At 39.5% G+C, this 15528-nt stretch overlaps 1 protein-coding gene across 5 annotated transcripts in view; it reads left to right on the forward strand.

Moving 5' to 3' along the window:
• ACACA (acetyl-CoA carboxylase alpha) overlaps positions 1-15528 on the forward strand; it is a 229585-nt gene that overhangs the window by 99995 nt on the left and 114062 nt on the right. For 4 of the 5 annotated variants that reach the window (XM_037070311.1, XM_037070313.1, XM_037070309.1 and 1 more), the window contains 6 exons: positions 3898-3921; positions 7465-7608; positions 8379-8475; positions 9630-9737; positions 14236-14292; positions 14754-14798. In XM_037070311.1, the coding sequence (XP_036926206.1) occupies positions 3898-3921; positions 7465-7608; positions 8379-8475; positions 9630-9737; positions 14236-14292; positions 14754-14798 (475 nt within the window). The remainder of the gene's footprint in view (positions 1-3897; positions 3922-7464; positions 7609-8378; positions 8476-9629; positions 9738-14235; positions 14293-14753; positions 14799-15528) is intronic. The other variant, XM_037070308.1, reaches the window with a different exon arrangement.

The raw sequence follows: 15528 nt of genomic DNA on the forward strand, positions 1-15528 counted from the left end.
CTCAAAAGTCACCCAACTTGTAGCATTTTTTAGCAGCAGGAGAGCTTGGTTGTAGTTAGCAGGCCAGAAAGAGCTATAAATAAATAAAATCCTTCAGTGCTTGCTTCTTTCATTCAGGGTAGTCTGCTGATAAGATGCAAGCATCTGGGAGAAGAGGAGATTCTCAGCAGGTTTAAGTGCTTACCAAAGTGCTTTCCTGTATCCATGGCTCAGCTGCTAGTCTCCGCTGTGTTATTTTGGCACTCTAGACTTGTAAGGTTGGAGAGACGAGTCTCAAACTCTCAATATATTATTAGAGTAGCCCAAGGTCCCTTCTTGTCAAGGAAGACTAGCTGATTCCAGGGGGAAGGAAAAGCAGAATCCAGGGCACCTGTAAATCCCTGTAGTTTTGTGCTGTGGGTTTGTAGCTAATTATACAACAGGCAGCAGTAATATGCTATAGCTCTGTGGCATACTTGTTTTAGAAAGAGCAAAGTCGTCTAGCAGAGCAAAGAAAGGGCTTTAAAGGGGATGCAAATGAATGAATCAGTGATCATTTTATTATAAACTGAAGCTCTGCAATGGAATCAGGGCATCTGAATTGCAAGGAGGTGGTAGGGGAGATGCCAGTAGAAATACATGGTTCAGATGTGTTTATAGCTCTTGATTTGGATTCTCCTGCAGAAATATAGTCATGCAAGGAGACCACCACTGATCACAGCTAGTCAAATTGCTCTTTCTCCTATGGTACTGCTGTTGGTGACTGCTAGTAGGTTATTCAGCCGACCTCTTCTGATTCTGCTTTGCTGCCTGATTTCAAAAGATTTGCCCTATATTGCTCTCAGTCACAGCTTGGTGTAACCACTGCTTGTTTGCATGCATCCCCATCATTTTCAAATAGGGTCTTTCCCCCCCTTCAAGATAGAAGGCAAAAGAATTGGGAGCATTTTTATGTGATAAAAGATTTATTTGGGGCCAGGGAGAATCAAGCAAAATGAGATTCAGCTGGAAGGGATGGTAAAAAGCTCAGAGATCTTGTGACTGCCAGAGAAGTCAGTGTTCCTTAAATAAAGAGGGTTCGGCTAGCAGGCAGCAACTCTGACTTTGCATTCATATTGAAGGAGGCTCTCCAGCCATTCTAGGCAGACAGATCAATAAAATCAGAGGTGACCTAATGCCAGGAAGTTCAGAATTCAAAGGATTTCTCTCATCCTTCTTTAAATTTATTTTATATTGATGTAGAATGCTGGCCTTGGAAACCGGGATGAGAAATTGCCAGGTTTAGATTCTGGTTTATGGCACATGTTGAACAATGTCCTTGGAAAGCATCCCCTTTGGTTTCTCAGTTAGCACATCTGTAAAATGGAGCTATTCTACTGGAAAGAAAATGGTTGCAATATTTATCAAACATTGTGAATGAAGAGTCATCCTAAGTGCTTGGAATGGTCTAAACAGCAAATGTCTTATGAAAAGTGAATTTATATCCCATGTATTTGAAAATGCAGTTGACTGCCTTATCAGAGATTGAGCAATTGGACAATTTTTGCATGATTGGTATGCAGCGGAATGTGGTAGATTTTATTTTTAGCCACATAAATGGGAATATTTGACTCATATACAGTCTCTTCCTTGATTGTTTATTTTTGTGCAGACCACGCATCTAGCTGTCTAGTGTATCACAGTGTGTGCAGTACACCACATTGGTCATATTCTTAAATTGATCCAATAGCCCCTGTATAAGGTAACAATATATATAAATGATCATTATGGCCATGGCTAAGTACTTACCTGGTAATAGAGAAATTATCCTTCCTTCCCTGCTCATCTCCCCTCCGGCCCCAGAGATTCTTATTATACCCAAAAGGAAAAGCTGCCTCTAAGCTTGCCTATTACATGATTGATTGTGCCATTCCTTTAAAAACTGGAGATGTTGGGAGTGTTTCATACCCCATGCTGTGTAGATGGTGCACAATTTCTATAACAAAGCAGCAGGGGGCTCCCTATGAGAGCTCGAGAGTTGCTGATGGAGAAGGGCTGGCTTTTCGTCCGTGGTGTTCTTTTCAATTCAGGCCCTTTTCTGCTGAAAACTTGGCCCCCATCCTGTGAGGACTCCCTAAGGGATTAGAGTGGAGCTACAGAAGCAGTGAGACCATTTTATTAGTTTAAGAAATTGGTTAACAGTTGAGAGAGATTATACCGGTTTCTAAATTCCAGAAACCTAGATAGATAGAGCCTGAGATTGCTTTGGTTATAGGGTTCTTCTCTCTGAATTCAGTGAAATGAGGTTCATGGGAAGGGATGGTACAGGTGACTGCTTTCTTTATAATCCTTTATATCTCAAAAGGAGGACTTTCCTATATTCTCATTAGCATCTATGTTTAGTTTTCTTAGTTTCACCTCTCTCTGCTCTAGAACCTATGTGTACTTTTTGTTTGTTGATGAGGGCCCAGTGCATTATCACTAATGCTGTCTTGTAAAATGAAACCTATTCCCTCTAGTGAGGGCCTCAAAGACTCCAGACAGCAAAGGTGCAGGTTTTTGCACTCTGAGGTTGCTCTTGCTGCCTTATGAATTCACTCTGTGATACAGGTTTGATGCAGAGAGCATTGCTACTCACAAATCACACGAGGTATACAGTTTGTGTGCAGTGATATGTCACAGCCTTTTATTTATATGGCCAGCTCAGTCTGTTCTGCTCCTTGCACTGCCATGGAAAGTGCATCATTTCCCTCCCTCTCTCCTCCTTCCCACATATCATCACCACCACCCACTATGTTCTGCCCATTAAGTCCTCTGTGTGCCAGAAAACCCCAACAATGATTAAATGCTGATAAAAGAATGTTAAGATATCAACCAATCAAGCCCCTTACAGTACTCTTAAATTGTGGGCGGTAAGTATAACTTTGGCCTCTTAACATTGGAAATAAGGGGTTTAATTTGTCTTTTTTTGAGTTGAGGAAATGACTGAGACCATATTAAGAAACAAAAAGAGTTAGTGGCAAAGACCAAAGAGAATGCGGGAGGCTGGCTTTGCACTTTCCATAATTAACCTAGTCTTTCTTTCACGATTTTGGCACACCCTTTATTGGGAAAGTCTAGGGCTAGCCAAATTGAGGGAAGGTTTTGTGTATGAGGTGCTTAGAGTTTTTAAGCTTACAGCAATTTTTAAATGTCATTATTACCCTAACCTCATTTAATTTAAAAAGTGTTAGTTAATTTTTACATATTACACCACGCTAGTCTTAGAACATTTATTACATTCCTGCATGATTTTCAGTTCCTTTAAGCTCCTGAACTACAAAATACCCTCTTTTCCAACGCCACCACCAACATCAGCACCGCAACTCTCCCACCCGTATCTATGGGAGGAAGAGCACAGTGGAAGCGACTCAGAAAGGCAGCTTGGGAACCCACTGGCTTCTTTTCTTTGGAGGAGAATTTGTAGGTTCATCGCATATTCTACAAAAGCAATTAAGGTGGGAGGAGCTATGGAATCAACTTCCATGGACCCCCTTCTTACATTTTTAGTAAAATAGGAACAAGAAAGAAGATTCTCTAAGAACCTTGTCAAGAATTGTATTTCATGTCGAAGTTGAATGTGTCATGAATTAATCTTCATGAGCCTGTGTTTTATCACTACTCTGCATAATTTTTTTTGTAATAGAGCTATAAAAAAATCTGTGGTAAATATGTTTCAACCCTTTCCATCAACAGCTGCTGTGGTGAGGTAGGTCAGGAGGCACGCCTCTTTGGAGGCTCCCTGGAGGTTGAAGGGTAATGAGCACTTAATTGTGTCTGCGTGAGTGCCAGAGCTGCCAAATTGGAGCTCCTCGCGACTGGTCTGTATCTGCTCTGACAATTCTTTTATTATGGCTTTTACTAACCTATCAGTAACTAACTGTGGTTGTTTAATTACAGAGGGAACATCCCCACGCTAAACAGGTACCGTATATTTAGTTCCTTTTTTTGATTGAAAGCACCTTTTTTTTTTAACTTAGAATAATGAAATCAGAGGGAAAATAGCACTGCGATGGACAAGCTAATATGTTATTTTCTGCTAGGGAGTCAATCCTCAGCTCTTCTTTGAATGTACTGGGTTGGCCAAAAAGTTTGTTTGTTTTTTTCCGTACAATGGCTCTAGTAGCACTTACTTGTCTTTAACGTCATCCCATACAATTCTGTTAGATTGTATTGTGACAGCATGCATTTAAAAAAACCTTATCAAAATTGGGGAAATTTTGTATAGCCACTTCAGTATTGAAGATGGAAGAATATACGCAACATTTTCAGCATGCTATGCTTTATTATTTCAAGAAAGGTAAAAAGGCACTTAAATGCAAAAAAAAGATTTTTTGCAGTGTATGGAGAAGGTGCTATGACTGATCGAATGTGTCAAAAGTGCTTTGTGAAGTTTTGTGCTGGAGACTATTCATAGGACGATGCTCCTTGGTCTGGTAAACCAGTTGAAGTTGATAGCGATCAAATCAGGACATTAATTGAGAACAATAATTATACCATGTGGGAGATAGCCAACGTGCTCAAAATATCCAAATCAATAAAGTTATTGGTGAAAATGAAAAATGTGTACTCTTTGGCCAACCCAATACTAAGTTATTCTTTCTATCTGGAAAACATGTCTTTAGCTTTTCTTTAGCTGTTCAAAAAAGCAATACTTGAAAAGCCTCAGTATGGAAGAGCTCCCCTCTAGCTGTACACGATAGGGGAGTTGTCTGCTTGTTGTTCAACTTTGCTGCAAACATCTCTCATTTTCTTTTTCCTTTTTTTGCTAAGTTGTATGTGTAGCTTGGGGCTTTCAGAGGACAACCCCTTAAACTTACTCTTATCCTGGCAAATTGTTCCTTATTTTTTTCAGCTTTGAGTTTTTCTTATTTGCTTCTCCTTTTAGACTTAGAGGAATGCAAATGCAGAAATAGCTGATCTCATGTTTTATCAGTTTGTTAGCTCTTTTTCTAAACCATTAAAGTACCATAATAGTATGGAAGTCAAGTTTTATTTCAACTTATTATAAGATTCATATTGGAAAGGTATATTTACATTTTGATGTGTATAGCCCTGGGAAGAGGTTTCCATGCCAATACAGCACAAGTGATATTTTAGTATTTTGAGTTCTTCTTGCTTCTTAGCTAAGCAAGGCAACACAATGCAAGTTTGAGAGGAAAACAAGTCTGATTAGGATTGAATCCTCAAAATGTTAAAGTAATATTAAGTTGCTGGCGAGCTCTTTGTACATGATCAGTTATACATTGAAATATTTATAGGCTTATGTTTATTTTTGTGCCTCTCCTTTTAAATATTAAGTGATCAAAACTCATTATAGCTTTTAAAGTCCAATTTGGATGGGGAGAGGAAAGGGAGTGCTTTTGTTTGGTTCTCTTGCCTGCCCTTGGAGAATGGGCTTGGTTTGTTCCTGCCTGCCTGTAGCTGTCCTGGCCCATGAACACGGTGCTGAGGAAAACTGAAGAGTGGATATTTCCCATGGGGTTCAGCTGAGTGAAAAAGATATTTAACCCCATGTTTTCCACAAGCACACCCTGTTAGCTTACTCAGAGGGAGTTCCCTTTAAGTGTTATCTGGAACCCTTTTATCTTCCCTGTCTGATACCAGGCAGGTAGAAAAGATTTAATGCCTCACAAACTTGCTCCTTTAGTAATTATATTTGGTGATCCTAGAAAAGAGGATGATAGTGTTTCGGGAGTTCTGAATAATTCTGAATCCAGTTTCTAGTGAGCACCATGTGTAAGACTTGCCTGCTGTGTGTTTCATATGTTTGTTTCATTCATGGTGTCAATGGTTTCCTCTCCCACTCTGCCTTTCTATTCCCCAGTACTGTCAAAAGGTGAAGTACCTTCTTCATAGTCACTGTTTGCCAGGGGAATAAAAATCGGGAGTGTCAGTCTCTATAGTCTGTGTGAGCAATACTTCCATTCTACAAAAAAATTCGATTGCCTTTTATAATCACAATTTGCATTATAGTATATTCCCAGATCTCAAGTCCACATTGCTGGCTCTCTTCCCCCGGCAACACTGCAGGTGGTGCAGTTAAGGAGATTTGGGGGCAGCTCTCCAAAGTTCAGGTGCCATTGCCTTTCTTTGAACTTGCTCCCAATCAGTATGCCGGTAACATGTCAGGCAAGTCCTAGAGGCATCCTTCTGCTTGGCCCTTCCTAACAGGCTGCTCTGATTGACTAGGCATTGGAAACANTCGGGAGTGTCAGTCTCTATAGTCTGTGTGAGCAATACTTCCATTCTACAAAAAATTCGATTGCCTTTTATAATCACAATTTGCAGTATAGTATATTCCCAGATCTCAAGTCCACATTGCTGGCTCTCTTCCCCCTGCAACACTGCAGGTGGTGCAGTTAAGGAGATTTGGGGGCAGCTCTCCAAAGTTCAGGTGCCATTGCCTTACTTTGAACTTGCTTCCAATCAGTATGCCGGTAACATGTCAGGCAAGTCCTAGAGGCATCCTTCTGCTTGGCCCTTCCTAACAGGCTGCTCTGATTGACTAGGCATTGGAAACACACTTTATACTATTATTTGTCAGTACATACTGCTCAGGTGCATCAAGGAATATACAGATTCATTATGTTTTTAGAGTGAACAAATCAGTTCCGTTCTTTTCGTGCATCTTCATTTAGCACCTGTTTGTCATGCTTACACAAACTGTGAGACCCATGCTCTGCCCTTTTGTATCCTCCTGGGATTTATCAAGGGTTTTTGGCGAAGATATGCTTACTTTGGTTTAGAAGTATTTAAATATAAAACGGAAATTTTGCAGTTTGGGGATGAAAATGTCTCTCTTTCTTTTGAAAGGGAGGATCTATAATCCTTATAACTGCTATCTCTGTCAGCCCATTAAGGAAAAAAGTAAATACCACATAAGTTTCTTTTATGGACTGTGACTTGTTTCTGTATGGTAAATGTTTTTATAATCATTTACTAAACCATTCCAAATGACTTAGAGTTGTTGTTGTACATGCTTATATCTGTCTGTAAATACTTAATCTATTACTATTCTTAGAGAAAAAAATGCCTTATGTGTTGCCTAGTTACTCACTTGGCTTGCTTACTTCCTTTTAAAATGAGGAATGTTTTAGGGAAGGGGAAGATACAGGATGGTTTTTAACCCCTATGTGCTATTTATTCATCAGACATGCCATAGTATCATTGTATTAAAACTGCCATGAAATTCCTGATAGCCCTTAGATTTTTATCTGGAGAAATTTTGGCATGATAATATAGTTAGTGTGTGTTTATATGTGGGGTGGGGGTAGATAGAATTCAAATGAAAGGGTTAATGTGAACGTAGCAAAACAGCCTTACCCATGGTGGGTAAAAACCATATCTGCTCTGCAACCTGACCCTAATTCAGAGTTTCCCCCTAATTCCTTTTCCCTGTTGTTACTCTCCCAGTCCTTGCTCCTACCCTCCTTGTCTAATGCACTTGATTGAATTACCATTTAGAATGTCCTTCTCCTCCAACCTCAACCACTATGGCATGACTCATGTAGCTAGCGTCAGCGATGTGCTGTTGGACAACTCATTCACTCCACCATGTCAGCGGATGGGCGGAATGGTCTCTTTTCGGACTTTTGAAGATTTTGTCAGGTAAGACACAGTGGAACTGTGTCTGTACAAGGGGAGCAGTCGGTGTCTGTGTTTTGGTGTCTCAGATTTCTGCCAAATGAATAAAGGTCCCCCAAAGAGCTGTGAGCCGGCTAGGGAGACGTAGCCTTTGCTGCATATGCCCTCAGAGAGGTATATGTCCTTCCATTTCTGCCTCTCATTCAGACTCCACAAGCCTCGACTTGTTATATGAGCCTGGTCAGAAAAAAAGAAACAAACAGAAACCATCTTTTCCTTGGGAGCTAACAGAAGAAGCTGTCTGCTCTGTGATGAGTGAAATGTCAGGAGAAATTAAACACAACACTAGAGTGAGCCCCACTAGAGACGATACATCTTTTGATTAAATGCATTCGGCATCTATCTCTTGATGTATACTGATGCATTACCCTAGGGGGAGGGGTAATTACATTGGTCTGTCACTGCAGCAGTCCCAGGCTCTTTCTGTTACTTTAAGACTGATGATGACAGCAGTGCCCATATCTTATATATGAAAAAAACAAAACAAAAAAGCTTTAGATCATTCTTTTAAAAATATATATATATGGTTTATTAAAGTTGAAACAATCCATCCTCCTAATTTCTGCCACTTGCTGAAATTTTGCATATCACCTCTAGCCACTGTTGATTCTATTCAGTTGACTACTGAGCACAGAGTAGGGTAGATTATTCTTTTAGACTGAGCTGGTAATGGCAGCGTTAGTTTTCTGCTGGTTGCGTTTTCATGGTGGGCATTTTTTTCTGGTATTTTTCAGGATCTTTGATGAAGTGATGGGCTGTTTCTGTGATTCCCCACCCCAAAGCCCCACATTCTCTGAGTCAGGTCACACATCTCTATACGACGAAGACAAGGTATGCTCTCCCCTTTGGGAGACTGCTTTTCTCCTTCAGATATATGACTTGTACTGCATATATACTGTCTTTCTGACTTTGGAATATTATAAGGAAGAATCTGTCTTTTTACCCTACTTTATGTTTGTAATTTTATATGCCTCATCAAAGTATTTTTGGAAACTGGTAGAATATAAATTCTAACCTAAAAATATAAATAAACCTATTAATCCTGGAATTCATAGTGTAGAATAGGCTCGGCCATATCTCTTGTAGCTGGCTCTGGGTCTCTGAATGTAGTTTCAGAGACTTCAGCTTTGGTTACTTCAAATAGCCCATAGTGATGGCTTATATACTTGCACAGTGGTGCCACTGTGGTCTTCAGGAAATGGTTGACGTTAGACAGCAAAAACAAATTCAATTAAGAAGTACACATTTTGTTTAAAACTTTGCCTTTTATTAAATCCTTTTTTTTTTAGTTTCTCAGTAAACAAATTACAATTGTTGGTTTTTTCCCCCATCAGGTTATTGTTCCTTGGTTTGACACTTCCACTGTATGATAAATTGTTAAGAAATATATTATGTGGGAATATCTTCAGGTGGCTTCTCTCCACTCATTTTTCTTTGAATTCTGTGAAGAGATGTGGCAGTGGGTTTCATTCCCATTTTATTGATGAAAAAGTTGAGATATAGTGGTCTTCAGGTTCATGTCAAATCAAGATTTGGGGCCACCTCTAGCTAATGCATTTGCTGTCTTATCTTTAAATTTTTTTTTATTTATGGACTTCTGAGAGAGAGAGGAAGAGGGGGGAGAGAGAGAGACATCAGTTTGCTGTTCCACTCATTGATGTATTCATTTGTTGATTCTTGTATGGGCCCTAACTGGGGATTGAATTTGTAACCTTGGTACATCATGACAATGCTCTAACCAACTGAGCTACCTACCCAGCCAGGGCTGCTGCCTTATCATTGAAAAATTAAATGTTTTACTTTATTTAATCTCCATTGTGGATGTTGAGTAGTGGTTTCAATTTGCTTATTTGTACTAGTGGGCAAATCAAAATGTCCCGTGGGGCATATCTCTTTCTCAGGTATTCTACCGAGTACTATAACTTTTCTCTGCCCTTATGTAAGCCAGCCTCCTAATTTCTTTGTCTTGTGTTCTTGGGTTACAGGTCCCCAGGGAAGAACCGATTCACATTCTCAATGTGGCTATCAAGACTGACTGTGATATTGAGGACGACAGGCTGGCAGTAATGTTCAGAGAGTTTACTCAGCAACATGTAAGTTGAGTGGGACCTGGTGGTGATGCTCCTATCCTGCTGGCTGTGTGTGAGACCCACCTTTTGGTCAGTTGCTACTTGTAAGACCTATCACTGAGGATGGCTGTGCCCATTACACAGTTCTGCTTGTAGGGGTAAAATTGCAAAGTGATTCAGTGGTATATAATGAATGTCTTTTTATGTCAAGAAATATAGAACTCAACTATATAAAATGTTTTAAGGAAGGAAGTGTGGTCCTGCATCTTTCCCAGAGCTCCAGTCTTGGGCTCTCAGTCACCTGCTGAATATTTTCCTTGGGGGTCTTACTTCCACATGTCTAGGCCCACACTTCCATCAGGTTTCTTTTGGTCCTTCCCTCCCCTCGCTTAAAAGTCCCAGTGATACTTCCATTCTTTTTTCAATTTTGTGTGACCTGCATATCTTGTTGTGACATCAAACTCCATAGTTTAAACCTAAATTGCCTTCATTTTTCTTCACTTTTCTGACTCCCCACAACACGCTCCACCTCTACCCCTCAAAAAAACCCCAGAAACCCCAAGTAACCTGGCCCTTTAACCCAGTTATTCAGAAATCACTGACTTCCTCTTTCCCCTTGCCGTGCGTGACGCTACTCCTCTGCCACAGCCTGTGCGTGTGGATTTGTACCTGGTCAGTCACCAACGTCTGTTAGTGTCTTTGCAGTGTTAGTCTCTTTCCCTGCCTCCCTTTCTTTTCAGTTTTTTAATTCCACTACCGTCTCTCTAGTTTAAAGCCTTACTCACTTCACACTGGAGACACCACAACAAATTTACGTGTGGTCCACCTATATTCCTTCACTCGCCCCCTCCAGATAGTTTCCGTTCTGTTCACCACCACATAAAATTAAATAGTGAAGGCTTAACAATCTAGCCTTCACTATTCCGTGAAAATCCAGAAGTCTTTGTGTCTCCTCTCTTCTACCGCCCCTCGCCTGGGATGTTTCCAACATTCTCTCTCTCTTTCTAAATCCTGCTTGTTTTAAAGACTGTTTCAGAAATCACCTCTTCTATGAGTACTACTTTGAGTAACCCTAACTAAAATGTATTTTTCTTCCTTGAATTTTCAATTGGTCAGCATACGTTTATTAGCAATAATAATACTTTTTATTTACAAACAGCTTCTAAGTAACATATTTTTATTTGCACCTCACCACAATCCCATGGGGTTAGATTAGTTAGGAATTATTCCAGTTGTGCACAGGGGGGAAAGCTCAATCTTTAGAGAGATTAATTAAGGTCCCTTGATCACCAGCTGGTAGATGATAGAGCAAAAATTATAATTTAAGGCTTTGATTCCATGTCTAGTGGGGCATAGATCTAGGTGCTGTAGTAAATAATATATTTTTAGACCTGAAGATGCTTATAGTCTAGTTCAGGGTCGGGGATGTCAAATTCATTTTTACCAGGGGCCACACTAGCCTCGCGATTGCCTTCAAAGGGCCGAATGTAACTTTAGGACTGTATGAATATAACTACTTAACTAGTGGTAAGGAGCTCAGCACTGCTGCTGGGTAGAAACAAGGTGCCAGCCAGATAAAACAAGGTGGAGGGCCGGATTTGGCCCAAGAGCCTTGTGTTCGCCACGTGTGGTCTAGTTGGAGAGACTAGTTGGGCATACTTCAAAGGACAGTCTCCCTACGGGTACATTTCATTGCAATATATGATGGATGCCAAAGTGCCGTCTTTGACTCCCCTTGTGACAAGACCTAAGTGTTTTCTTTGAATGGGAAGCACCTAGCTATAGTGTTCGTTGTGGAGAAAGAATAGAACAGATTTTTTAAAAACTTAATTTAGCAATATAAACAATTAGTGCCATAGGCATTCACTTCATGTAATGCTAATGGTAGATACCTGGGAAAAGATGGTAACTTTGTGCTTAATATGAGTCTTAGCACTTACTTCTGGAACTATGGAGACTGACGTAAAGAAAAGGTACTTACAGAGAAGCGAAAATAGGGGACGTGCCTGGGAACTTTTCTTCAGAAGAAAAATTTACTGTACCTTTCTTTTTGCCCTTGTCTTGTGGCCATATAAAATTAACCTGAGACCAGGGACCAAAGTAACCTTAGCTGCAAGAACCACATTAGCTCCTAATGTTGCTCATGGCTGCTGAGGCTACTGCTGGCTGAAATCTGAAATTTTCTTACTTGCTTTTGAGAAGCCAGTTATTTGATTGTTTTGAATTCAACTGTAGGCTTTTTATTACCCTCAGATCTTAGTGTGGCACAAATCATCACATGTTGATTTAAAGAGGCATTTTCTTCCTCTTCACTACATTAATTTATAACAACTGGCAATCAAAAATTACCTTCCCCCTTTGCTGGGCATATCAGCTGAGGCACAGGAAACCCAGTGTCTTTGCCTGTGGCTGTTCAGAAGGCTAAGAGTAGACTGTGCCAACATTCCAAGCCTCGAGAAGCTGGGAACTGCTTCAAGTACTTTACTTATCCTATAATATTTGGCATTTTCACATCCTTATTTTGAAAAAGAATGTAAAAATAAAAAGAAGGAAAAACAATTTTTTTAAAAAGCTGAAATGATAACTAGTTTTGTTTTTCACTTCATGATCATGCTTCTAGCAGTTTAGAAAAAGTTTCTTGTTTTTAAAGCACACATTAAACTATCGAATAGTTTGATCCAAATTGTCCAAATAATCTTCTAGTCCCAGCATGTCTTTTTTTCTCTCATAGAAATTAGGATCATATATTTGTAAATGACTTGTGGAGGAGATTGAAGCAGTCAGTGTAAATGGAGTTTCTCCAGGTGCTGACGCCTAATCGCTGGGTAATAGCTGTGGACTTGCTGTGAGACCCGCATTATTACAATGTAATCAGAATCCTGTTGCTCTGCTGTTATTGTCAGCCACTTGTGGAATTTTAAAAGCAATAACAATTTTGACTTTAAATCATGGCATTATTAAAGTTATTTTCTTCCCTTGCCTGAACATAGCTATTGATGCTTGTCTTCGAAGGACTTGGCTGCGGTGGAATTCTTTGCTGGTGGTGTCAGAAGTGCTGCCGTTCCCTGGCACACTGAGAGACTGAGAACCACTGCCAGCCCACCCCACTCCTCCCTCTGCCCCTCCCTCCTTCCTCACCTCCCTTATCTTTTTCCTCCCTCCATCTCTCCCTCTCTTCCTTTTCTTATTGTAGTATTAATACTTGGTTTATTATAAATAACCAAGTATTAATACTATAACTAATATCAATACTACAAGTATTAATACTATAACCACTCTGGTGCCAGTACAGATTATTTTTTAATGGGATTAAACCGAAATTTATTTGTATTTCACCAGGGGATTTATTGTTAGGGAATTCATTTTTCTAATTATATTACACTTATGTTGTTAATTTTATTTCTAAGTAAGTGCTGTAGCAGAAATGGTTCTCCAATAGGGGGCAATAGCTTGGGAATGTGCTTATTGATAAGGGGGCACCAACTTGGATTTTAAAAACACGTAGCATCATGAAAGTCAAGAATTGCCTTAGGAACATATCTCTTGGTTAGAGTTAGAGCAACGGATGTGGTAAAACTACAGTCTGCATGTAGGTTGTGAAGGTCCACATATTTTTTTATTTGTGTTACTCATATATTCTGCTAGGTCATTTAAGTGGTAAGATTGCTTTTCTCCTTGTTGCCATGTTGTTAGGGGCCCTTTAAGATCATGCTTTTTACTTAGTTCATTAATCTGTCTCTGTCCTTGGAGATGAGTGAGCACTACAAGGTAGAAGCAAGCTTAGATCCGAAGGGCCAGTACTTACACGAGCCATTGTCTTGAAACTGCTGGTCTCTTTTGTCTTCTAATAAACTGCTCACCCATGGCATGTGGAGATAGGAGTAATCACTAAATTTAAAAGTCTGTCAAATATTGCTTTTAGCCATTTTTAAAGAAAATTTTTAAAAAATACCTTCATGTAAAGTAGGGGGAGCCATGTTTTAGAAGTAATGAAAAGATCAGGATTTGTTGGGTTAAATTCTAGGAATGCTGTATGTGATGGTAGCCGCTATCTATAATCTAAATGAGTTTTGGACCTGAATTTTCTGTTTTATGAAAATTTCCTTTTTCCTTATGACCCGAGTGTCCTAAATTCACTTAGCTTTTGTTTTAGTTATAATCTTCACATTTGAACATACCCACCAGTGTGATTTCTATAAGCAGAAATTGTGTTAAGGTCTACCTTGATGCAAATTAGACCTTAGAGAATTTAGGTGATTTTATATGACCCTTTTTCCTACAAAGTTCTCTCTCAGTTTTATCCAGATGAATATAAAACCTATTCCATAAGACTTAGTCCCAGGAGCCAGATTGAGATTTGTTTACTTGCAGGTTTGAAGGTACTGAGCCAAGACACAGACAGACAACGAAAAAGGGTGCTTAGCCCAATTAGAGCCTGACAAGGACTGAGTGGGGTAAGACTTAGGGTCAAAGGAGATCTCATCTATTTTCTGTTTTACGTGTTTTTTTTTTTTTTTCATAGAAAGCTACTCTGGTTGAGCATGGAATCCGGCGCCTTACTTTCCTGGTTGCACAAAAGGTATTGGCAATATGTGAATTACACCTCTCTAGTATTTCTTATGCCACTGCTAGAATTTTTTTATAAAGATTTTTATTTATTTATTTATTTATCTTTAGAGAGGAAGGAGAGGGAGAGAATCATCAATGTATGGTTGCCTTTCATGCGTTCCCTGCTGGGAGTGGGCCTGCAGGGAACCAGCCTGCAACCCAGGCATGTGCCCTGACTGGGAATCGAACCGCAATCGTCTGGTTCGCAGGCCCGCGCTCAATCCACTGAGCTACACCAGCCAGGGCTAGAATTTTTAAAAGTAAATAAATGGAATTATAATCATATACTTATTTGTAGAATTTGTGCAGAAAATAATTATTTTCTATAAGTTAAAGAAAAATATTAACTCATCACCTTTAATTCAGTTTGGTTTTAAATTTATTACTAATTGCCAATTTCTCTTTCCTTCCTTTTTGTCTTTTATTTGAAAGGATTTCAGGAAACAGATCAGCTATGAGGTGGATCAGAGATTTCATGTAAGTAAAACGAACAATAATGAAATATTATTTACTGTTTTATCCGTCTGCCACTGATTATTTAAACAAAGAATGTGTGTGAGTCATTTAGAAGGGCGGGACTGACATTTGGTCCCTCTTTTTTTTAGAAAGTGTTATAATGACTCTTCAGTTCTTTTATAGTGTCCAAGCTAAAAGGTTTTTTACTTTTTTTACCCAGTAACAAATTCTCAATATATCTCTGAGAAATAATTGAGAATGAGTGCATGCCTTTATCTGAGTGAATAAGGTAGAAGCAGGAGCTAACTAGTAATTTCTTCTACGTGCACAGTGAATTGGAAATCAAGAACTACCAGCCTTGACTGGTATGGGCTCACTTGGTTGGGGGTCTTTCTGCAAAGCTAGAGGTCCCTGGTTCTATTCCTAGTCAGGGCACATGCCTTGGTTGCGGACCCAGGTCCCCAGTTAGGACATGTACAAGAGACAACTGGTTGACGTCTCTCTGTCACATTGATGTTTCTCTCCATCTCTTTCCCTTTCCCTTCTCCTCTATCTAAAAATAAATAAATAAAATCTTTTTTAAAAATTAAAGACTGCCAGTTGCGCTTTGGTGTCTTGGCTTTTACCAAAGGTGTATTCTAGTTCTATTATTGAGAATTCTCACCACACCAGCCAGGTCTGGAAATCATTAATTTCTTATTAAAATGCCTTAACAGAGCCCAAGTTGGTACTTTTTGTCTTATGTTAATTC

The sequence above is a fragment of the Sturnira hondurensis genome, unplaced genomic scaffold (assembly GCF_014824575.4).
Source record: "Sturnira hondurensis isolate 20B ecotype Veracruz unplaced genomic scaffold, ASM1482457v3 Scaffold0018728, whole genome shotgun sequence".
Taxonomy (NCBI): domain Eukaryota; kingdom Metazoa; phylum Chordata; class Mammalia; order Chiroptera; family Phyllostomidae; genus Sturnira; species Sturnira hondurensis.